Below are 25,577 nucleotides of genomic sequence, written 5' to 3' on the forward strand. Positions count from 1 at the left end.
TGGTAGTGGTTAGTTTTTTGTTGTTGCTATGGCGAACCACTTTAACATCCAAAAATGAAATTTTGCCGTTGACCTCATGTTCTATGGTAAATTGAATGGATGATGAAATGCTGTTAAGGTGCTTGTGAAAATCATTAACTGCAGTTTTTTTGATGATGCAAAACGTGTCGTCAACATATCTAACCCATAATTGTGGAGGAGTGTGAAAGGTGCTGATGGCTTTGCGTTCAACGAATTCCATGAAGATGTTAGCAACAACTGGAGAGATGCAGGAGCCCATCGGCGTACCATAAATTTGGCGATACAACACATCTTTATAACAAAAAACAGTAGATTGAAAACACACTTTTAAAGCTTGAATCACGTCATCTGCACATAATTTTGTACGACTTTCAAGTGAATCGTCTGCCGATAACAGGTTAGATATTAGGTCCAAGGCTTCTGTCAGAGGGACAGAAGTGAAGAGGCTTACAACATCAAACGAAACGAGACAGTCTTCCTGGCTAACGTCAATATCTTTAATTATTTTGACAAACTCCGTGGAATTTTTTATGCAATATTGATGATCGAAGAGTGGAGATATGTCACGGAGGTAACCTAGTGACCTCCGTAACCTAGTAACCTAGTAAGTGGAGTATATGTCAGGAGGTAACCTAGTAAATAGTCACCAGAAGAACGCAAATTACTTTTATTATAAAATGCCTGGTGAACAGTCTCTCTCTGTTTTTAATACGGCTTTTATGTTATACGCAAAATTTCTGCAAGAAGTTTGGCACTGCACGTGCTGCAGAAATCCAGTTGTTACTGTTAATAAATCAGATATTCCAGTGAAAAAGCAAGTTCTTATCATACTATTGATCTTACAATTTTACACACAAGTTGCAAGGTTGAGTTAGTGCGTAATAGCTATCATGTATCCATTTTGTAAAACCATAACGGCTACGGATTGGGTGAATTTTTTTTAATATTAAAATTTCCATGGGCCCCGGTATAGGAACTACTGTTCAAAAGGATGAACTACGTATCCGGCCAGGAAAGTCTTGGGCTCCTTAAGAGCAGAGCGAAGGCAGCTTTTTGTGTCCATTGTTCTGGTATCATCTTCCAGTGGAGGAACATACGGTGCGCATCACCGCCAAACGTCAAAGCGAACAAACTATGAATAGAAAATATCATGAGCCTTGTATTCAGCAAAGTATGCTGCGAATTTCAGTTTATTTTTGGCCACGACGCTTGTATCTTTCTGCTGGCCTTCATTGATCAGTTGTTATCACTTACTCGTGTGGAAGCACACATTTTAAGGTTGTGACTAGATTATGGGTTCAGAAATACTCTTCTTGAATCAGTTTTAAGAAGCTGATTACGTTTTCCAGACTGCGGGAGAAAACCCCCACTTGCAGTGAAGTTTTACATGCCGCACCAGCACTACAAAAAGGTATCACAAACGAATTTTATTTCAATTATTAAATACGTTTCGGTGAAAATGGCAGTGCAACACCTCTTCAGAAATACAACGCGTACAAAGATACTATATATCGTTTATCACTTAGCAGCCATTGGTAGTCCTTGTCCAGCCAACAAATCAGTCCGTTAAGTCTGCAGCAAGGGGTGATTTGTTGGCTGGGTGCCAGAGGCAAAAGTTTAACAACATGATTCAATGCGTGCATTTGATTGCAAATAAATAATACAGTTGAAGAATTTCTATTGAGATGCATTCAAAAGACTTCCGTTTAAAAAAATTAACTAGATACAGTGGTTCTTAGAAATGGAGTTTATTTCCATCAGCGAGAAATATTTTGATATTCAAACTGAAACGTTGCACTGGATTAAAAGAAAAAAAAGCTTCCTTATTGCTCACATCATTTCACTTCTGAGAAACAACATAACTCGAAAACAAAAAACTCTGGGAGTTGAAGATGTTTTGAAATATCAGCTTATAGGTGAAAGCTTCAAAAACTCACAATCGGCTACTCAATTATTTAGAACATCAGACTTGAACATGTGCTAAGCGTGATTTGTCAAAAAATAAATAAAGAAAACCAGTGTTCCCTTGATGTTGATGCTACAGAGGAGTATGGGATGATGGCGTACTTTCGCTTATGCCTTGAGCTTGTACAACCTGTTGCTGTGTTGATACAACATGAGTTACCGTTTGTTGAGGTTGCACGGAATGCGATTGTTGTATCAACTGTTGTTGTTGCTCCTGTTGTTGTATCGCTTCTAAAGCTTGAAACACAGTCAGGTGGTTCACCTCTTGGTCAGATTGATCAGCTAGTTGATGCTGTTGTTGTTGAACTTCATGTTGAGTTGTGGTTGTTGTGTTGCGGCTGACGTTGCTTTTCAGTCGTGGGTTGTTGTGGGCCGGTCTCCTGTCATAGTAGTGGATGTCTCTAGAAGGTGAGTAGAAAATGGTACGTTAGATCTGTTCTTGCACCAATGAAAGCACCGCAGATATGCACTGGTCTGGTCCAAGGACAATATTGAAACCAGATTACTTTGCTGCCCATGATCGTGTACAGGAGTGAGAAAATGAACAACAATGTTAATGTGAGTTTCATGATCTCAGATAAATCATATACGGTAATCTTAAACTTTAAAACTGTAAGAATAAGAAATCTAAATATTAAAAGAACGCATTCGTTTTCACATTCGATTCAAGGAGACTCGTCAACAACCATGACGAGTGCCACAAACCTAAGATGCCGCTTCAAGACGCCGATATGAGCGAAACACTTGCCGCACTCCACGCATTGATGAGGCTTCTCGAGCATGTGTACGGCGCGGACATGCTTGTTCAGATTCCCATGAAGACCAAAGTACTTCCCGCAGTAGCCGCATTTGTAAGGTTTCTCCTGCGAAGTTAACAAACCGTTCAACACAAAGTAGTGTAAGCGCTAGTTTGAGAAAGTAAACGCGTAACTTTAGGCTTAAACCATGGTGCCGCTGTGCTTTTTAGACAAAATCATACTGTGTTATTCAATTATTTCAATTTTCATGACTGAAAGCGTGTATTTCTTTGGCGTTATGTACTTCACTCTGCCACCTAGCGTATGACCCATCGAATGATTTAAACAACAACAGGTCATGAAACAACAGCTGAACGCAGACCCTCCAAGCAGATACTTTACAAAACAATCAACTAACAAATACCTTTAAATGAACGGCATGTATGTGGCGGTGTAAATCGACAGGCCGCGTGAAAACCCGACGACACTCGAAGCATTTGTGCTGCAACAATACCAATGAGGATTAAATCACGTGACCCGGTCGACCAATAAGAAATCAACATGCAAGCTACGTCACTGTGACAATGCCACCCTACAGTGTAGAGCGGCAAGCTTAACCCTTAGAAGGTTGGGCTCTCTGGAGTCTTGCTCAGTTTGGGGGGGGCTGTCGATTCTTCTTATGCTTTAGGAGTGATATCTCTGTTATTTTTTAAAGCACGGTTTCAAAACTTGGGATTCACTTTGTAAAATTATTCACGCTGAGCATATCCGAAAATTAAAACTATGTGAGTTTTAGAACTGCTCATATACGTTGAGATGTTGAGGTGACTTATGACGTTTGGGTTATTTGGTATTTTTTGGTAGAGTAATGAAAAACATGCATTGCAATGTTGTGATTAAATTTTTTTTACATAATCTCAATTTGAATCATTTGATTAACAAATCATTTGATTAACGAGGCCAAATTAATTACTTTCATCCAGCTGGTGGGAAAATTTTGTTCAATAGAATAAGAAATATTTCAGAGGATGTGCTGAGAAATGCCTTATAGTTATATCTCTCAATTTATAACCTTTATTCGCTCAAAATTTCAGCTCAATAGAGGTGAATAAAAGTTAGGAAAAGTCAAGAAGTCTCATAGTCGCAGCCTCAGTGGTTTTAGAGATACAAATGTTGATACAAAAAAGTTGAATTGACAGCCCCCCCCCCAACCTTCAAAGGGTTAAAGGTATTAGTTTATGCTAATAACGTATCAGCTGCAATGAACATGAACGATGCCAGTAAAAGTGGTCTATATTACATCCACTAAACGTCTGCAGATGCCGAATTAATGCAAAAAGGACATTCTTGGGCCAAGCAAAGTCGGTTCTTACGAATAAATAATTTCAAAAAGTTAGATTGTTACCCTCTGACGCAGACCTTATTCACCGAACATGCTTCAGTGGTTCGAAGCCTCTATAAGGATTACGAAACTGCCAGGACTAAACTCTCTGAGAAACTTTCTCGATAAAGATTCCCACAATCCATCAGAAGGCTACTTCGTGCCTAAGTGATGCTGTAAATACGGTACTCCCAAACCAAATCGGGCTTAATTCGATGTTGAATTTACTGCACCCATGCGCAACAAAGTTAGCAGAATCATATGAAAACCGAGTAAGGCTACACTACCTGTTGTTGAGAGGTATGCTGACCGTGTGCGGACCGGTTGTGGCGACGAAGTTGTAACGCTTCGGAGAAACGCTTGGAACACACAGTGCAAGTGTGCGGCCGTTCGTCTTCGTGACATATGTGGTCTTTGAAGGCTTGTTCATCAGGAAACCCTTCCTACGGGGTGGAAGCAGCAGAGTTACATAATTATCTAATTAGTGCGCTACATGAGAAATCGGGAAAAATATAAGTTGGCGAATTTTGATCCGCAAAAATCAACATTGATCACTCAATAGAAAAAAGTACTAGCAGTGAAGTGCGTTTTGCAGCACGCAACAGTAATATTTTTTACTTTTTTTACCTGACAGTCGGCGCACTTATAACATGGACGTTGATGCAGATGTATGGTGAGAATGTGACGCTTCAGCTGGGCAGTCTCGGGAAATACGGCTCCACAATCAGTGCACTTGGAACTCATCAGCCGGAGAGCCTTCGGAGTGGGCTTGCGTCGTTCATGCACACTCTTCACATGTCTAGGAAAAATACAGATATCGTTTTGTTGCTGAAATTGAACAGAAATTGAGTTGGAGTCAGGGTTGCAGTAAGTAGCTGCCGGGGTACCCTTTTTTTTATAAAAAAAAACTAGTTGTTTTAAAAGAACGTGGATAGATATACAAAACCATAAGGAATTCTGTTCCGATTTGAGAAAACTTCAAAGCTGTTCAAGAAAAAAACTTATGGCAACACCAGGAACAGAACAAAGCTTTTTCTCAAAACTTCTAAAATTGTTATTTTCAACAACTAATCAAATAAATACTACGAAGTTTGGGTGTTTATTATCGGGATTGTTATCTTTTTTGGCATTAGTTTTGTTGCAACTATGGATAATTTTTTTTCATCAAATTCTTGTTACATTTACCAGACTTAGCAACCAGCAACTCACTGCATAGGAGCATGATTTTTCACATGAATGCATATTGCATAAATAATAATAGTTAACTTATTCCTAAAACCAATATTAACAACATGTGCCAAAAAATTTTTTGGCTATTTTTACGTGATAAAACCTATTTTATGGTAAGGAATCCAAACGTTTTGTCAAGTTTGTCCAGATGCATTGCTGTGAAATTTAACGTTAAGGTTTTTTCCGTCCATAGAACATTTAAAGCTGGTTACTATTTTCAATTGAAGTCTAAAACTCCTTTCTGCCTATGTTCGAACGTAGCGTATATAAGTTCACTTGCTCGCATGATGCGAGTTCCACCTACATTGGTATGACCACGTGACATTTGGCCACGAGAGTGGGAGACAGAGCATCCTAATTTAGCTAATTTTCCAAAAAAAAATACTATAGTGCAATTAAAAATCATATTAGAAACTGCCAATCGTGTTCAAATAACACTGGTAAACAAATTTTAACTAAATCTTTTAATCAAAGATACAAGTAAACTTTTCTAGATGAATTTTCGGAGCTGATTCGTAATCTGCGCTTGTTTTACTCCAGCACATCAGGTTTTGAAAAGGTTCACATTTAAATATTTTTTCGTATTTTACGTATTTATTTATATAGAATACATTTTTAAAATGCAACTGGTAATCACACTGCATTGTGAAATCCGCTTTGTGCAAGTTTGAAGTCAAAGTTGTCACTATTATGTCAAATTGCGTTGGATTTGGGTCGGTATAGGTCATATTTAAACAACAAAACTTCAAACATCTCAAAAATCTGGTGTGCTGGAGGAAAAATATGAACATTTTCGGAATCAGAGTAAAAACCCTTCAAAAATCGCCTAATTGGGTCTCTGATTAAAACTTGCTGTTGACCAGTGCAACAAACCCTGATTGGAGTCTTTCGAAATTGTTCGTGTTTGTCCGAGTTCGACACCAAGATTCACGAGGCATTGATCATCGAATCTTTCAACCCAGGGCTCAACACTCAACAGGCAAGTATCTGCTGACTGCAAGTCCTATCTTTTAAACGTTTTTGATTGAACTGTCACGTGTTGTACTTCTCGTATTTTTGCTTTGTTTGAGGCTCTATCTCGTGTTGTGCTTCTGGCCATCTTACGTAATCTGCTTGGGTAATTCTTCTCTGAACAATTAATTACTTTACCTCTCAAATACTTGACCCGTTGTGCTGCGTAATTTTTTAATTATCATTTTGTGTGAGCAAGTTAAGCAGTTTCTCAAATGTTTAGATTTGACCATATTTTTGCTGTGAGACTGCATGATTCTGATTGAAAAAGACTGTTGAATAATGAATATAGTGTTGTTGCTTTAGTTATGTCTGTTTAAGTGTTCATGGTTTAAAACTCTATTTTTACCCATAAAACCCGGGGTTTTTTTACCAAAAAGCCCGTTTTTGCCCATAAACACCCGGTTGGACTGGGTTTTATTTAAAAAAAAAAAAAACGTTTTTTTTTTGCAACCCTGGTTGGAATAGGCAACGACACACATGCTCGGTTGTGCGGCGACTTTATGTACAGATGTTCCAAGAAGCTTCTACATGCAACTAGGAGGCATAGAAAAAATAAGAAACAGTTTGGTATCATCACATTTTAGCAGGAATTCATTTTTTGAACAAAAAAAATGCATCAGAATCGGTATGAACTCACCTATTTAAGTCACTCATCCTGGCAAAGCTTTTCGAGCACAAGCGGCATTTGTGGGGCCTGTCTTTCGTGTGCACACAACGAACATGCTGCTTTAAGTGGGTGGCGGTTTTGAATCCTTTGCCGCACTTTGTGCACAGATGAGGTCGCTCGCCTGCCATAGCCATGGCCGCTGCAGCTGTCAGCGCCGCTTGTCGAAACTAAAACAAGGATTAAAAAAATTAAAGCGATAGTTCTTTCGAAATCACAGTGCAGCGATGTCTCGAATAATAAAAAGGATGATTTATCTGTTTATTTCATTATTCTTTAAGAAGACTAGTAAAATCCAAAGTCCTTCATCTGTCGGGAGAAGGTGGTCTGTTTCTGTATTGGAGCGCCTGGGAATAGTTCTCGGCTACATACAGGCTCTGCGGAAAACTGAAAAAGATGCCTAAAAATCTGAGTTGGGATGACAGCCAGGACAGGCGATCTCGTAAAAATCATGTTCCCAAACCAAATATAATGGCAGAAAATCATAATATCCAATGATGATGATTAAGAACAATACTTTTCAGTCTCACGTGGTCGCTTTACCGAGATTTCGGTGCGCACTGTATTTCAAAAGATTTACAACATAACCACTTGAATACGTCATTAGCCCAGTGAAGCCAAACAAAAGTGAGAAAACATAACAATGGCGCGTATATTTCAATCACATCCATCTTCCCAAAGTTCAATGAACTACCTTGTTTAGACCAGGACAAACGTGTGCCTTCGAATTTTTCTCCAAAAACATTCCACATCCGTTGCACTTTTCACTCGGATTTGAAGCTGCCTGGCAAATGACCTCCGCATGTCGCTCCACGATGTTGGGCGTTATGGTGGAGCCGCGCAACGTCTGACCACCTTGCTGTGTTGCTCCAGTGGAAAGGTTCATGTTGCTATTGGGATCGCTATGTCGGAGTTGAAGATGTGACTAAAAAAGTCGATAACTGATTTCACTTGCCAAGTAGTTTGCAACGTAGAGTCTTGTAGTCAGCAAAATCCATCATTTTTACATTGATTCAACGTCTGGGTTAGTGCAATTGGTTTGTGAAGGTATGATTGGTTGGAAAACGAGATGCAATTTTACCTCCAGGTAAAGCATGCATATGAATCAAATTATTTCAGAATGATAATGACTACGTGTATTTTCAAATTGGAAGATCCCAGAAAAATCCGTCTGTAGACGTTGAATCAATGTAAAAATGACGTTTTTTTTGTTAGGGATGTTGGCACTACATTAATTATCATTGAAAATTTTATCACAGGAGTCATGGAACCACAAAAAGCGCAACTAAAGATATATTTACAGACAGGTGAGAATTGAGAACTCGATCAGAATCTCATCAAACAAACCTGCAACTGAAAAGCTTGAGAGAATCCTTCACCACACACGGTGCACCAGAACGGCTGCGGATGGGTGGACATGACGTGGTTCTAATAAAACACAAGCACATACGTTGACACAGCACGAATACGAGTAAGGTATTCTTTGTGAAAGCAACAAGACAGCCACCTCAGATAGCAAAATCCGTCATTTTTCCATTGAATCAACAATTTTTCAATGTAAAACTGACGGATTTTGATGTAAGGGACACTTCTTCATCTACCAACCTGTAGCATGGCTGCGTTGGCGAACATTTGACCGCACTCAAAGCACCTGTTGACTTGCGACTGCGGAATGGCAACCTGCAGGGCCATGTCATTTTGAGAGTTTTGCAGTGTTTCCGTAGGTAAAAGGTAAGTTTGTCGCTGCTGTTGTTGTTGTTGGGGCTGCTGTTGCTGCGCGTCACCAACATTCGACAAAGCCACGGCTGTGGATGAATATTAAGGAAGGAGTAAGAACAATTTCAACAATAGATCGGAGAATTGTCAAGCATGTAAAGCAGCACACAGCAAGCATTGAATTAGTGAGACTTAAAAAAAACGTAAGTATACACTGTAAACTTTTAAAAAACATGCATTTTCTGCTATTCGGAGCAAACTGTCTCTGAGCAATCAGATCAGCACCTGTTGGTTTAGCAACTTCAGTCAAGCCGTGTACACGGGACATGTGAGTTTTAAGATACGACGCAATAGAAAAGCACTTGGAGCAAACATGGCAACGGTAGTTCTTTTCCTTGGAATGAACAGCCTGCGCAAACAAGAAAGGTCTAGTTGGAGAAGGTTGCTTTTGTTCAAGGAAAGTTAATCTTTAACTTGAAGATATTCAGAAGAATGATTTTCAGTGAAACCTGGCAACCCTGGTAGGGTTCAGGTAAACCGCCGATAAATGCAAAGAACTGATTTAAAAGTAAAATCAATGGATTTACTGCATATCGCCTGACCATACATCGCTTTTGTTACTTCAACATCACCTTCCTACAGTATAGAAACAGTCGCAAACGAATTAGTGGTAAAAACTTAAACCAAACATTTACCTAAACTCGCTTTGTCTCACTACCTGCATATGGTGCTTAAGATTTCCCGCTTCGGCGAAAGTCCATCCACACTTAGCGCACGAATGTGGCCGCTCGCGCATATGCACACCCCGTGTGTGCCTGTTCAGATCACTGCGGCGACCGAAACCCTTCCCGCAGTCATCACACTTGTGAGGCTTGTCCTGCGTACATACAGGGTGACACAAAAAAAAACGTTCATCACCTAAACTTGAATAACTTTTGAAACAATTAATCAATTATTTTTATTTTTCAGATTTACCAATAAGAATTAATGTTCCAAAAGTTTAGAAAATTTCAACTTCGAGATGCCATGGACTACTGGACAAAAGACATTTATAGTTGAGGCCTATTTTCGGCTGAATTCTATCTACGCGGCTCAACTGCAATTCAAAAAACGGTTTGGATGTCGTGAATTTCCTGCCCACACAATGATCTACAGATGGGTCAACAAGTTCCGAACCCATGGGACTGTTAATAACCTCAATCGTAAAGATAGTAACAGACAATCACACTCTGGAAGACCGACATCATCAAGGACACCACAGAACGTTGATGCAGTTCAAGACTCTGTTGTTCGCAGCCCACTCAAGTCTGTGCGTCGACGAAGTCAGGAGCTTGGAACGAACCGGGAGTCTGTGCGGAGAATTTTGATCGCAGATCTCAACCTCTATCCTTACAGGATACAGATTAAACAAAAACTTACACCTGCCGATATGAGGATCGAGTGATCATGTGCGACAAGGTTTTGCGACAAGATTGACGCTGCGCCAGACTTCCTTGACAATGTCTGGTTTTTGAATGAGGCACATTTTCTGCTGTCAGGTCATGTGAACTCTAAGAACAACATTTTCTGGGGTAGCAAACCCCCTCAGTACTGTCTGCAAAGGCCATTACACTCTGTAAAGTGCACTGCATGGGTCGCCATCTCCAAACATAGTATTATTGGACCATTCTGGTTCGAGGACGACAACAAGCGGTCTGTGACAATCAACACCGAGCGATATGTTCAGGTGCTTGGCAAATTCTGGACAGCACTTGGTCGACGAAGAGGGGTCGTCAGGGACCTCCAGTGGTTCCAGCAGGATAGTGCCACCTCCCACACCTCAAACGAATCATTGGCATGGCTACAGCAGCGTTTTCCTGACCGACTGATCAGCCGCAGGTGTGACCCGGAGTGGTCGCAGTATTCACCGGACTTGAACGCCCCCGATTTTTATCTGTGGGGGCAACCTTAAGGATAGGGTGTATGGCAACAACTCCCAGACTATTCCTGATCTAAAGGCAGCAATTACAGCAACAATAAAAGCAATCCCAAGGGAAGAATGTGGGAGGGTCATCGAGAACTTTGCCCGCCGGATCCACATGTGCTTGCAGCAACGGGGAGCTCATTTAGAGCACATTTTTGAGCGCCAGCTAAACAAAGAGTTTTTGTGGTATAGACTTGAAACTTTGGAGATGTCTGCTACATATACTCAACCTAATGTAGCTGAATTTTTGTGTTGATCTAAATAAAATTTTGGAAGTTATTCGATTTTTACTGATGAACGTTTTTTTGTGTCACCCTGCGTCTTATAAAGTCGATAAACGAGAAACGTCATACGTGGACCAATACTCAAATGTCAACAAAATCCGTCGTCGTCAAAATCAATGTAAAAGTGACGTATTTTTGCTGTCTGGAATAGTTTAAACTTCTGGGAACACGATGATAGCAAACAAACATACTTCATTTATGTTTGTAAATTCACTAAAATCAAGAACATTTACGGCACCAATTTTGGGCAACACCCATGAGCTCCAAATGCAATAATTTCATTTTTTATTGCCCCGGATATTTTCTTAATGCAGCTTGTACGTTTAACCATGGCCAGAAAAGACCAAAGTACACAGAGCAAGTAACTCACGTGCGCGGAAAGCGTGTGTTGCTTCAGATGAACAGGCTGCTTGAAAACCTTGTCGCAATCTCTGCAAGCATACTGCTTCTCATTTCCCGTCGGCTCAACAATGGCGGCAGAAGCGTTGTTAGTGGTTGTGATATTTGCACTGATCCCATGTACGTTCTTCACATGAGCACTCAACACGCTCGCCTTCAGGAAACTCTTTCCACACTCCGCACACCTGATATTATAACATCAGTGTGTGACGTTTTGAAAATACAGTCAAAAGGTTTAAGAAAATTAGAATAAATTTAAAGCCACGATAATTGGCGATTACACAACGTAAATTTTGCTTTAAGTATTTTCGAAGACATTTTGTGGTTTATATTACACTGAGGTTCTGCTCAATCGCTCACATGTGTTGCATTGTTCTTGGGCCTTGCACGGTGTGTGCCGTGTATATGTGGTAGTTGAGTTGGCCGCCTTGAGTGAAGCTAGTTTGACATTCGGTGCAAGTGAACGAGCCTTGATTATCCTCATGGTTGGAATGAACTGCTTTCATATGATCCTGGAAGTGAAAACCGCTTGCACTGTTAATCCAGGGTCATGTGAATTGAATGCAAAGATTCATTTAAATCAGAATTACTGTCGCAGTTATAATATATGTTACAGTATTTGTCATTGACATTGAATTATGCATCGTTTTGCTCAATTCAAAAATCAACAATTCCTAGAAGTTCTGAGTTAAATAAAATTATGCTGTTTAACTTGTCATTGTGAAAGAGAACAGGATTTCTAATCACAGGATCCGTTCGTACAGAATCGATTAGTTAACTGTTAACTCTTACTTGCAAGTGGTGATGTTCTAAAAAGCTTTCTGGACAAGCCATGCACTTATGTGGGCGGGATTGGAGTTGGGCATGTGCAATAAACACGTGATAGCGTAGCTGGCTCTCTTGAGTAAAGGTCAGGTCACATTCAGCTGCAAAGGCCAAATTAAAACAGTCGTTGTTAAAATGCACATCATTCAGAGCATAAGTGTATTAATTTGTAGTTTTGTAAATCAAAAAGTGTGTGTTACTACTTAGTAGTGTAACAGCGTCGCAGCCAATCATATCAACACTTGGAAAATCCAAAATAATTTAAAATGAAGGCATGATACAAACAAACAAAGCTGTGACACGCTTTGACAAATGGTTTGTTCCCTTTTTTGATGTCCATGTTGTGAAAAGAAAAACACATTCAAAGAGAGATTCATCATTGTTTAGAAACATTCACATTCAAAGAGTTGTACTTACAACATTTGATGGGCTTGTCCTGTTCTGCTACAATATCTGGAGGTAGTGACGGCACCACTTGGTTGTTGGTCATTGCAACCGAAATAGGAGGCCGTGTAGCTTTGAATATTACGTCAATTAGTCTAAAGCTGATTAGAATAAAGCAAAAATGGCCACCGAATGTTACTTAAAATCTAACTTTTATTATAGTGGCGGTGAAGCCACAGTGTGAAGAGCCTGGAGTAAAAAAGGAGCCACTGCCATATTCTGATATTCTGATGTCTGCTATATAGCTGATACAGTGAGAGCTTCTGCATAAAAGATATATATAACGTTAAGCAGACTGGTTATAAAGTCAATCAACTTACACTAAATGAGCAAATTATACTTAAAAATATGAGCAATAGAGTAAGACTGTTACCACACCTTTCCCCACACAAGACAAAATTCAATTGGAAGTTGTAATCTAGTCATGAATTATAAAAAGCTAATAGTCTGGTTCTTTTGCAATCTGGCAACTGTACGGTACCATAAATAAAACAACTGATTTATTCCACATTTCAATAATCACAACAAAACATTGTTATATACACATTGACAAATTTACAATGTGAAAGTGTAGGTAAGTACTACTGTTGTATGAAACTTTGCTGACAATTCCTGAAACTCGTTTTTAATTCATCAAATGTAACACCAAACCAACACACAGTACACAGGCTATTTCCAATGATGTGACAACTAAGCTATATAAAATACACATATGACAATCAGTCAATCATGACATACCTTACCATATAATAGATGTAATACTTACGTTGTTGCTGCTGTTGACTATACAATTGAGTGGGAACTGTATTATTGTTGAGTGTCATGGCAACACCACTTTCAGCAGCTGCTTGTTGGATGAAGTCTTTCGAAACAGCAATGGTCATTTGTGGTGTAGAAGCAAAAGTCAGTTGACTTGATGAGGCTGATGGGACACTACCTGAATATATGCTTTAACTATTTAACAAGCCCATGTGTAATGTTTGCCAATTTAATTCAATATGCAGACAATAATAGTGTTAGGTAATAATTTCTCTTTAAGAAAAACAGGCGATGAAATTGGCTAATGAAACTAACAAATAAATTACAACATATGTTTAGTAAAAAGTTATCAGAAACTGTTTTATTGTAATATACATTACACAATGGCGTCAGAAATTGTCAAAGCCACTTGCCTTTTTCAGTATATTTTACCTTCACATATATTTTTTTTTACAGTGCTTTACAAAATAAACAATTAAACAGCAAAATAAATTGCATTTATTAATACAATGTAACGTTTGTAATATACTAAACCCAAAAAATGTGTATGAACAATTGAACATCAAATATATTCACTAAAAAATTCAAGCGATCTCATAGTTTCTTATGGCACAGCTGCTATCTGGTCTATACCAAATGGTTTGAGGCAGTAGGGTAGGCTATAAATTTAAAAACAAAATAACTTTTACTGTGTCATAAAAATAATTACTTTTGCTCACAAGGGCAAAGTGCTACTGCCAAAAAATGTTTGAATAGGTATTAGGTATGTTCTCATATTCATGTTGTCATTGCTTAAATAAACTATTTTGTTGTATACTTCATTCTCAATGATTTAAATTAACACAAAAAAAACTCATTTTAAATTTTTGATGCAGGGCTTAGAAGTTAGAAATATGATACAATCATCTCTCATGCAGGGCTGCGATTTTTGCCTTTTTCGGTGACGAGGTCACTCGACACGCACCATCACTATTCGACAAACGCCGTGCCTTACGGAAAAAAAAATGAAAAAAAAGGGAAATAAAAAGGAAAAAAAAACTGAGAGAGGACTAAACGTCGTCAGGTCGAGGAACAATCGGGGGGGGGGGGGCATCACGTGATGCAATCATAAAAGTGCTGTCTTACGTAAACTTTCTTGCGCCAGGTAGCCTACTTCAAAGCAAGGTCTAAAAAGCGACGCTTCACACGAGAAACTCCCAAGGCTTCAGCGTCGCCATTTTAAACACTGCGGGAGAATGCTTTGATCGGAGTTCAACGCCTGGCATCAACCATTTCGCAACACACGTTTCGTGCTATTTGACACAACGGGTTTCTTTTATAGATGAAATAACCTATAGGCTACGTTGAGTTGTCAACGTCTATGCCAGTTTGTATTTCGCCGTTTGAGCCAATTAACAATATTGCTCTGGTAAAATGACTGTTGGATACTTGCTATGAAAGTTTTTCACATGTAGAAAACAGTCTAGTTTCCGACCAGATGTTCAGAAATACAGATGAAAAAAGCCGCTATTTTTATGGAAAGGAGTTCGCTTCCAGAACATTTTGAACACAGCGGAAAAATGGTTTGATCGAAGTTCTAACGCCTGCCATCAAACATTTCGCCACACACGTTTCGTGCTATTCGACACAATGGGTTTCTTTTATAGATAAAATAACCGAAGTAGGCTACTTTTAGTTGTCAACGTGTTTGCAAGTTTGTATTTATGTCTGACTTATGCACTTGTTGTTCCAAGATTGCAGAAATGTATTGCAATATGAATAAAGAATAGTAGACAGATAAACACGGTTGCAACTCGACTTCCTTCCACTAAAAGAGTTTCTGTGATTACGTAATGGGCGATTTTGCACATTCACAAAAGCACACAACCCAGCTAGCAAAACCGTCGTTTTTACATTGACGTTGAATCACAATGCATGACATGTATAAACAAGTTTGCTGGCTGGAAAGTCTGGACATCTGCAGGAAATTTGTCTCGCACCAGGCGAGATGCCATCCTTTGAAAGATTTAACAATGATGGATTTATGTAGCCAGTGCATGATGACGAAAACAAATGTAAGATTTCCTTTCCGTTACATAACTTAAAGCAGGTGATTGATACAGGAGAAAATAATCGCAGAAGCACACAATAAAAGAACACAATAAAGCCTACTTATTACGCAAGTTTTTTACATCAAGAAAATAGCCTAGTTTCCGACCAGATGTTCAGAATCAGAAACACAGATAAGAAAGGTCGCTATATAGCCTATAAGAGTTCGCTTCTAGAAGAATAGTAGGTAGTCACTGGGAGTGGACAAAGCAAGGTAATAGGCAAGTTGTAAGAACAGCATAGCTTTGCCCAACTACAGATAGGATGGTCTTCAGTTAGTCAGTATCCTATAATGACTAAAAAACGAAAGAATCCTCCAACAACACGGATGGCAAAAGCTTCGGTCGGTCTTACCGAGAAGCGGTTAAGGTTCAACAAACAGCGAGTGAAGTGCCGGATCTGTTCGAAGGCGCTATCGAGAGAAGCATTGCCACGTTACTTTGGAACTTATCATTCAGGTAAACTTCCAGCTAATAGCGTTTAGTAGCCTAACGTCGCAAAGCATTTGAAATCTCCTGTCTAAAGTCATACAAAGGCAGCAAAATCACGATCTAGCAGCAAGCATGCCCTGGCATTAATGTTTGTGTTGTTACTAATATTCTTTCCTTTTCACTGTTATTAATTAATTCGTTCTTGTGTTACTTTACGTGATTGTATGTAGTTTGTTGCAATGTTGTACGAAGAGGCTTGTTTGCCATCTCGGCACACCTTAAACGCTGTAGGCCTGTAGCATTACGCCGTTGTTGTATTATCGTGGTATTGGATATCACTGGATACTGGATATGGACACTGGATATCAAACCTCAATCGTCTTAGGCTACTGTGTGATGTGCAGTCTAACCATAGAAAGAGCTCAACACCTGCTCTCCTGGGCCACATTGAAACGGGCTTTTGCCTGACTCCTGAGGATGGATTTCTTTTATGTCCGGTTTTCTTTCTCCATCCTATTATTATTATTATTATGACTGTTCATCCACATCAATATTGGAACTGGCAAATTCAATCCACAACACTTTTCATTAGGCTGTCATTCATTACTACATGTGTGCTTCTATGTTTTTGTTTTATTTTGTGCTATTTGTTTTTTTGGGTTTTGTGGCCGTGCTAACTACTGATATATAGCCTACTACATAATTTTTCATTCAGGCACGTTTTAAACCTTTCAAGGTTTTGCCACCTTTTCCCGTTCGTTAACGTGCTGGTAGGTTTATATCGATTTTTGTAGTTAGTATCTTTTTCGTCCCGGACGCGTTAATGACGAAAAATAAAATGATTGATTGATTGGTCCGTTTTCTTTTATCTGCAGTTCATTTTTTGCTTCTTCGCTGTGTTTCTTGGTAACTTGCATGTTTCGCTCCTAACTGTGTTTGCATGCGGGTACGTGCATAACCATTAACGTACTAAGCGAGACTAAAGAGATGCCAAAGGAAAAATTCTCTATCACGCAGTAATTCACGGCCAAACGCTTATAATCTGACTCTTGTGACGTCATACCACTATTCGACAAACAAACGCAGAATTTTTGGTCGTTCGACAAGAAAGAAAAAATCGCAGCCCTGCTCTCATGTTGGACACAAGCAAATCAAAACAATATATAATAATACAAGTCTAACATACAGTTTATATAACAAATAATAACTTAATAATTACTTTCAATCTGAGCGGTGTTGCCAGATATAATAACATTTGCATTTGCCATTCCAATATTACTAATAGTGGCCATTCCTGGTAAAGTACCAGCTATAGGAAATACACCACTTCTCTTGGAAAGTTGGTTAGCTGAAGGAATACCAATTTGATTGAGTGAAGGAACACCATGCCCAACCATGAAGTTTTTGCCATTAACCCCTTGCTGTGATACAAAAATTAGATCAGTCTCATCTTAGTGAAGCCAATTTGACAACATTTAAAACAACCTCAATAAATTATCTTCAACAGATATTTACCATAAAATACTTGATCAAGCTTATATGCCAATCAGGTTAGCCTATTATATAGAAAGTAACATTTTTCCAATCACTTGAGCTGTGAGCATCTATTTCATCATCTATCCATTTTTGTCTCTTCAGCACAGGGTTGAAAATTTACTTTTATATTCAACTGACTTTGAGAACTGTGATTACGATTTTTTAGTCAACAGTGTAGAAGAATTTCAGTTGGTTCTTTGGCATACAAAAAGGAAGCAACATAGCAGCAGATTGTAATCAAAAGATTATTATGCTTATAAACAGAATATAAATCTTGCTTTATATTTTAAACAACATTTTTGTAGTATTCAGTTCTACATCATGCCAACAAATATTTTTCTGCAAAGTGAGCTACCCCAGACAGCAAAAAATCTGTCACTTTTACATTGATTTGGTGTCTACACACATTGAATTAATTAATGTAAAAATGACATATTTTGCTGTCTGGGTAGTTGATACAGCATCAGCTTGACAAGTTTACTCTTTGTTTATCTTTTGTGGATGCATCAGACCCTTTGGGAAAGTTTTAATTTTGCAACTCTCCTTCAGGGCATAATCGTTTGAGGGACAAAAGGAGTGGCATCTAAGGAAGTTTGGAGCTTCATTTTCAAAACATAACTTTGTCTTCATTTTGAAAATATTTTTGTTTTTATATAAACGTAAATGAGCTAATGAAAAGTTGAACGAATTAACATATACAAACTTTAACATATGAAAACTTTAAGTCAATGTGCTACAATCAAAATTGTTCTGCATCATAGGCTTATAAAATAATGCTTCAGTTGAGTTAAGACTTTAAATTTATATACCGTACCGTAACACAAAAATAAAGTGCTACAAATCTTACCCAGGCCTCTAAGTTCCTGGCAGCCATGGACGCCGAGAAGGCAATAAATGGCCTCCGAAACTACCGCATTGGTGGGCTATGTTAGGTTGTCGGCTTCCACAAGCCAATATTTTTTACTTCCTTCCCAGACAACAAAATCTGTCATTTTTACATTGATTCAACATCTGCAGACTTGAATCAATGTAAAAATGACGGATTTTGTTGTCTGGGTTGGTATTTAAAACATTTTTCTCTCCATTAGCATTCGGATATGAAACTTTCTTATCACTCGCATTTGCAACCTTTTTACATAAACAAGACAAAGTCTCTCACACGCTGACGAGAAATATTGCTGAAAAAACTTTTGCAAATAGTCAGAGCGTCAACATGTGAAACCTCAAAGTCTAGCTCTACAGTCTACATCCACTTGGAAGCAGTGCTTTTAAACACAACTTCAAATATAATTTAGAGCCTTGTGTGCCTTGTTTTACTCAAGTGAACGCAAAACCACGGTATTAATTAACGGATTTTTAAAAATAAAGTTTTATTGATGTTTTATTTTGGCTGCCAGGCGTGAGAAATTGGCCGCTGGGAAGAAGCTGTGGTAGGCCATACGGTACTTGGTCGCCAGAAAAATAAAGGAGATTAGAGACATGCTTACCAATAAGTCAGAGTTTGGAGTTGCGCTACTTGCAACAGCAGCTGTGGCCCCAGCAAAAATATTTGCAAAATTAACCATGGTAGGTTGACTTATGACAGATATATCGCTATCTTCACATTTTGAAACACTTTCTACGACTTGGCCTGTTGTACCAATCACAGAAGTTTGTGGCATCCAATATCCTTCCATTGAAGGTGCCCTGAAAAATAAAAATCAAGCAAAACCAGATAATTGATTGAACTATATTTCATCATGCAAGTGAAAACAAAGTAAGCTGAGTTATTCAACTAAGAATACCTGACTCGTCAATATAGAACCTCGCAAGTCAAGTCAATTCATTTTGTTTTAACAGTTAAAACATCTGTTAAAACATCGATGCTTTCCAACTTTACGCCTCTGTACTTTAGTTTAGCCTGATTTTTCAACTTGATTTACCTTGCAATTTTGAATGTCCCATTCAGACATTGCCATCCAAAATTGGCTTATCTTCAAACACATGGTCAATAAATTGACATAGGCACAGAATCAAACAAGAAGGGTGATCAGCAGCAAATGTCAGTGATTATGAGGAACAATTAATTTGAAAGTCTGATGTTCTTTTGAATTGTATGAAGCAGAAATCTACTAAAACCAAACTAAGAAATGTACCGTTTACTCCAAACAGGGGCAACGGGTGAATTGTGAAGTAATCACATGCACCTTTGTCATAAGCAGGGATATGGCAGATTAAGAATTTGCACGATCAACCAAGTTTATTTGTCAGAAAGCAGAAGCACTATGTTTAAGAAAAATACAAACAGTACCGTACTGTCTTAGCAAACCATGTCTAGAATAGATTAAATGCAAATTGTGTGAAGTGAATCCCCGCCATCAACAACGCATTAGCAGTCAAACAACACACACAAAACGCGCTTGATGATCTGTTGTGTAGGTGTGTTCGAAAACACGCGACTCCATTTTGTTCGTTTTAAAACGCATGATTACAGAGCGCAATGGTTAACACTCGATAGAACACACATTCAGCAGCCTATTTCTTTCATTCTCGGTCAATTTCACATCAAATTTACTCACCACAAAGTGCTAGGTTTTCTCTTCGTCGTTTTAATTGACAGCTGAACTTGAATGTCTCAAAATAAAGTAAATATTTCGAATTATTGTCCAAAACTTCGCCAAATGGTTCATACGTTCAATGCTCTTTTATCTGCTTCCTCTTGGCGTTTATTGAGGTGCGCACATACACGATACGCAATTAACCAAGCGAAACAGTATTCATCCGCCAACGCTGGTTTGAAACAAAGACTCAGAGAAATGTGATAAAAGTTTCATCACAAAAAATTCAACCTAATACAGATATTTTCTTCGCAGTAGTGGCATTGTTGTTTTAAGTTAAATCTTCTCATTTATTCTTAATTTGAATGTATTGTTATCTGTGAAGTTAAGCATTTTATCTTGTGAGTGGGTGTTGTTGTTATAGGATCTACTTTGCATCTCTTGTTTTGCCGAAGTGCAGCAGCTGGAATTTCCCAAAGGAAAAAACAAATTCTCCAAGATTGGGAGAGAAGAGCCGAATCTGTCTTTTTCCTTGAAAGCCAGAAACACAGATCAAAGCAACCTTTACAATAATTATGTTGTTCGAACAGAAATTTTTTGGTTTGGCGAACGTCTTCACAAACCTAGACAACGAATTTCGCACCTGAACGAAATGCTTTTGTGCAATCTCAACACTCAAATACCTGAACAGGTTACAAGTCAATTTATTGCGAATTCGGTTTTTGTTTATTTTGTAGTTTGTTTCGAAAGCAAAATAAACAAAAAATTGTGGCACAACGATTGGCTACTAATTATATTTTGTAAGTATCTTCACAAAAAGTTCTGTGGTTCTCAAATTTTTTCACCAGACGGACCCCTTTTGCTTCTTTAAAATAATGAACGACCCCATCAAGTTTTAAAAAAAGAAACTTTGATCGCTTGTCAAAAGACAAATTTTGTGAGAAATAACTTTAAAGTGTAAAACTATTGTCTTTTATTGTTATTATTAGCTAAACTCGATGTCAAATTCAGTTCAGTTCTGTTCAATCGAAATCGTGTTGTCGTGTCGTACCATAACAGTTGAGGTTTTTAGCGACAGGATTCATTTTTCTTTTGAAACAGATTTACTACGTCACCACATCATTACCCAAAATATCCTCGTAGAGATATCCATGCACATCACAAATCACCGTCACAGCTGAAGAGGTTCAGGTGTTAACCAAAGCACTGCGTTACTCAAGAAAGAATACAATCGGAACAGCTCTTAAAGTCTTTGGTTTTACCCGCCTTGGAATCGATCTCACGCCTATCACCACAAGAGCCAAAGGTGAATAACCACTCGCGGCCACTGAGCAGGGAGAAATATTTGAAAGCAAATCTGCCAACCTACCGTAATAGACCTTTCCCGCAGCTCTGTGCAATGAAGCGTGACGCGGAAAACAATCACGCTGGCTGCTTCATTAACAAGCACCAGATTGCTTGTGAATAGCCTACTAAATAACTGAGAATCTTTGTAAAAACGTGGAATCACCGTTAAAAAACAAGGAACTGACAGTTATATTTTGTTTATTTCACTATTATAAGAAAAAAAGGCCAAGCGTTACAAAGATAAGTCACTAATTAACGGGTTCTCGTAACGGCGCATAAGCTATGGCGCTTGAAAGAACTGCTGGTAATGTCAAGTCAAGTCAATTTATTTTGTTTTAACAGCGCCATATATTAACATATAATCAGAGTAAAATGTAATTGTCAAAACAATGCATTGTACAATTAATGTGTTACTGTGTTGGTGTGAATGCAAAACGTTGTTGATCTACAATTCTGATAGATTTGAAATTCCTTCCTACGTTACCGTGCCTTTATAATAGTAAGTGAGAATTATTGTCTTATTTGCTACAATAAGTAGGTTTTCGGACCTCAGACGCAGGCCAGGAAAAATCCGGTCACCGAAAATGACAAAGTGAAGTTTTCGTTTGTTAAAGTGTTGCTGTCTGTGAATTATTTCAGCCCCTTTTTTTTTTTTTTTTTTTGTCGTATCCAGGCTTGCACCCGGTGGTTGAAGATTTAGATTAAGTGGACGGGAAGGCGAGGAAGCCAATCTTCGTGTCCACCTTCTGGCATGCCTTTAAGTGTCCTGCCATAGACACAGCCGCATGCTCTTGAGCGGTGTCGAACCAGCGCCCTTTCGATTGCCGTTCCAGTGTTCTCACCACTCGGCTATGCAGCCGATTTCAGCCACTAACTGTCAATAAATGGAAAGCATTTCTCAAAGCTCAATAAACCCATTGATGAAGGCTGCACAGCCGCTATAAAAAAAGTTTGGCTCCAGCTTCGGAGCTGTCAGGCTTTAGGCCTACACCAGCGGCGCCAGAGCTGTCGGAGTTTACATCAGTGGCTCCGGCTCCAGGTCCGGAGCAAAAATAGACGTGTTTCCAAAATCAGTACATTTTTCATAATTAAATACAATGGAGTATTTTTTAAATGCCCTTCAAAACAACGACAAATTTTAGAAATAAGAACGATATGGCAACTTTGCTTAGTAATTCGTTGGGACGTAGGAAATCAGCTTCCTGCTGGATAGGCTACATAGCTTAAATAAATTTCTTTCGTGTGCCATGTTTCTTGAAAGTAGCCTACAACATAAAAACTTCTCCGATATTCTGTGATCTTATTATTTTTCTGTATAGCCTACTTTAGCCAGCTAAGCTACTAATAGGTTTGCTTGTAACTAATTCATTCATTTTATTTTCTGTCATTACCCGTCCGAGACGAAAAAGATGCTAGCCTACTAACTACAATAATCGATATTGACGTAGGCTACCATTACCAACATGTGAATGAACGGGAAAAGGTGGAAAAACCTTGAAAGGTTTAAAACGTGCTTGAATAGTAAATCATGCAGTATAGGCTATGTGTAATTGTCTATAGTTAGCAGCCTACGGCTACAAAAACCCAAAAAAAATTAGCAAAAAATAAAACAAAAACAAAGAGAAGCACACATGTAGAAATAAATGATAGCCTGATGAAGAGTGTTGTGGATTGAATTTGCCGTTCCAATATTGATGTGGATAAGCAGTCATTATAATAATAATAAGAAGAAGAAAGAAAGCTGGTATAAAAGAAACCCATCCTCAGGAAAAAGCCTGTTGCCTGGGGATGGGTTTTATATGTCCGGTTTTATGTCCTGCGCATTAAGCCTACACCTAGCCTACTACTTCACACTCAACACAGAAAATGCCTAGCTTTTCATTATTTCACTACCAACCAGCAATATTCAACCCAGAGATATCTAAAGAAGGGGATACGAAGGCTCAGAGCGATTGCTGATTTTCATGACACTAGAAGGGCGGTAGTTGGTGCCGCGTTAAACATGCGGTTCTTTTTAAAATTGCAGAATGTTTTGTAGTGCAGCTGGTACACTCAGCTACACCAGACAGTTTGCAAATGTTATGTAGAACATGTTTAAAGAATACTTGTTTGAAAAGACAGTTGAAAGGTTACCAGTTAGCTGGTTTTTTGACAAAACCTTTGCACTTGGCTAAGTGTAAAGCAAGTATACGGGTAGTTGAATTAACAAGTGATTATGAGCATTCATTGAATATCCATACCTGGTTGTAATAATGCAATGCAGGTTGTCATAACAAAGTTCATTAAATTACTATATTTGCCAATTGTCATTTTGCCATAAACTGAGATTATTTAAGATAAATAGAAGCCCTTCTATTGTCACACGTAATAAAAGCCTTCGTATCCCCTTCTCTAGATATCCCTGATTCAACCGTATGGTAATTTATATGATTCAACGTTACAGACAATTTATATCCTAGTATGGTACGCATGTTGACTACCGGTAGGCTATGATTTTGTTAAGTTAGTTGATATGTGACAAAACAATCGGCTCAATAAAAAATGTTTCAAAACTTGACATAGCCAGTCATTTCTCATAGTGTGTCGCTCACTCATGAGTTTCTTAGCCGAAACTGGATCTGTTACATTTGTTTGTGGCTCCAGCTCCACAGCAAGCGTAGTTAAAGGCTCCGGCTACAGCTGCTACTCCACAACAAGCCGAGTTAACGCCTCCGTCTCAGTCTCCTGCTCAATTAAAAACGCTTGGCTCGACGGCTCTGATTATAGCTCCAGCTCCGCAGCACTGTCCGCATATAGTCTATCCTATCCCAAGATGTCAAACCAGTGCTGTTTGATCTGAGCTATCGGGTGGACTTTCTTGCGGATGCCGACAATGTGCTTTGACACATTTTTGTTTCACACCCAACATTGCAAAAATACAATAAAAACTTGGCCGCTTTGGCAGCTTATTTGAGCTTTTGGCAGAAAGTAGCCTACAAATCAATAAGATCATTCTGCAATAAACAGTGACTCGATCAATGACAAATAAAAATAATGATATGCATTCGCGCAGCGTTTGAGGGACACATAGTCTTCCCGGCAGCAGTGGCCGAGTGGTTAGCGCATTGGGTTCGCAGTCGAGAGCCTGCATGTTCGACTCCAGCCACCCGCACTTACTGTTGTTTCTCTGGGCAAGAAACTTTACAATAATTGCCTCTACCCAGTGATCGATTTCGAGTAATGGGTAGTACCAAATTTAAGTCACAAGTAGAATAGACAACCGGAAGCAGACATTGCAGTCGGCTGCAGCGTGGGTCAGGTGTACGTCGGAAGGCGTACACCGATGCATAGCGCACAAGTCCGCTTTCCCGCAGTGCAGGATAAAGATATGAAAAAAAAAACAAAAAAAAATATTTGAAGTTGCAGTGAAATCTTTTACTATTATTTAAAAAAAATTACTTCAGCTAACTTTGGGATTCTAAGGCTATTTTCCAACAAAAAAGCCTCTTTAGAACTTTAATCTCGGCAGTTTTGCATTGCAGGCTTTGCAACCGCTGAGACTTAGACCACTGACGGAGGTCTATAGCGATAGCATAAGTTAACCTACCACAGCAGGCTATATCTCTTTGCCGCATGTTGCAAGAGATTTTTTAGCAAAATAAAAAAAACGCTGCTAATATTTGTCCTGCTATTTACAACTCCTGCATTTGACAAGATATTGGTAGCGGCAGCGGAAATCTTTGTCCTTGAACTGAGAAAGACTGAAAGACACATTGTAGTCGTAATCCTGACAATTTCGCTTAGTCATAGGCTGACAGCGGGTTGAACATTGAACTGACTTGCAAACCCAGCTAGGTCAACGAGATTGGCAGAATGAAGTTTTCGCTTGTTGAAATATTGTTACCTATAAATAACTTTGTTTAATTTGAAGGTACCGTAGCCTACATGTCTGTTCTTACAAATTTAATGGTAGGCTACTAACTGTAAAAAAAGACCCCGACGAAACAATAGGTCAGTTTATCCAGAAAATGTTCGGCAACTTCATACCATGGAATTGTTCTAAAAGGTAGGCACTTTAACATCACCCACTCGTCGAAGAGTGCCTGCTTTTCAATGTGAAATTGCTTTGTGTTTTAGTCACAATTTTTCTTATAAACTCCATTGATTGCAGTCATTAAAGTCCTTCTTGCACTCAGTTCAGTTGCAGAAGAAAAAATAGTACCGTATTAGCAGAAGCAGTGGCTCCGAGAGGGGGGG

The 25,577-nt window shown here is 38.8% G+C and overlaps 1 protein-coding gene across 2 annotated transcripts; it reads right to left on the bottom strand.

The window, feature by feature from the left end:
* Positions 1 to 1,433: 1,433 nt before the first annotated feature.
* Positions 1,434 to 20,135, bottom strand: LOC145770635 (uncharacterized). 2 transcript variants are annotated; one of them, XM_082582327.1, is made up of 19 exons: positions 20,016 to 20,135; positions 18,945 to 19,143; positions 17,141 to 17,342; positions 13,410 to 13,580; positions 12,617 to 12,715; positions 12,167 to 12,300; positions 11,735 to 11,886; positions 11,346 to 11,559; positions 9,447 to 9,605; positions 9,014 to 9,137; positions 8,618 to 8,817; positions 8,360 to 8,440; positions 7,707 to 7,937; positions 6,986 to 7,182; positions 4,732 to 4,903; positions 4,392 to 4,547; positions 3,148 to 3,225; positions 2,692 to 2,849; positions 1,434 to 2,387 (listed from the first exon to the last, which is right to left on the bottom strand). In XM_082582327.1, the coding sequence occupies exons 2-19, from the start codon at positions 19,131 to 19,133 to the stop codon at positions 2,060 to 2,062; spliced, it is 3,045 nt and encodes a 1,014-aa protein (XP_082438453.1). In that variant the 5' UTR covers positions 19,134 to 19,143; positions 20,016 to 20,135; the 3' UTR covers positions 1,434 to 2,059. The 2 variants fall into 2 exon arrangements, with proteins under 2 accessions (XP_082438453.1, XP_082438455.1); XM_082582329.1 differs by lacking the exon at positions 20,016 to 20,135 and adding an exon at positions 19,380 to 19,642.
* Between the last annotated feature and the right edge of the window lie 5,442 nt (positions 20,136 to 25,577).

This window comes from Aplidium turbinatum, chromosome 5 (assembly GCF_918807975.1).
Source record: "Aplidium turbinatum chromosome 5, kaAplTurb1.1, whole genome shotgun sequence".
Taxonomy (NCBI): Eukaryota; Metazoa; Chordata; class Ascidiacea; order Aplousobranchia; family Polyclinidae; genus Aplidium; species Aplidium turbinatum.

Coding starts and splice junctions, on each gene's coding strand:
- LOC145770635 (XM_082582327.1), bottom strand. CDS start 19,133: ATGGAAGGATATTGGATGCCACAAACTTCTGTGATTGGTACAACAGGC. Junction 12,301..12,616: donor GGACAAGCCCATCAAATGTT/GTAAGTACAACT, acceptor TGGCCTTTGCAG/CTGAATGTGACCTGACCTTT. Junction 2,850..3,147: donor TACATGCCGTTCATTTAAAG/GTATTTGTTAGT, acceptor TTAACTTCGCAG/GAGAAACCTTACAAATGCGG.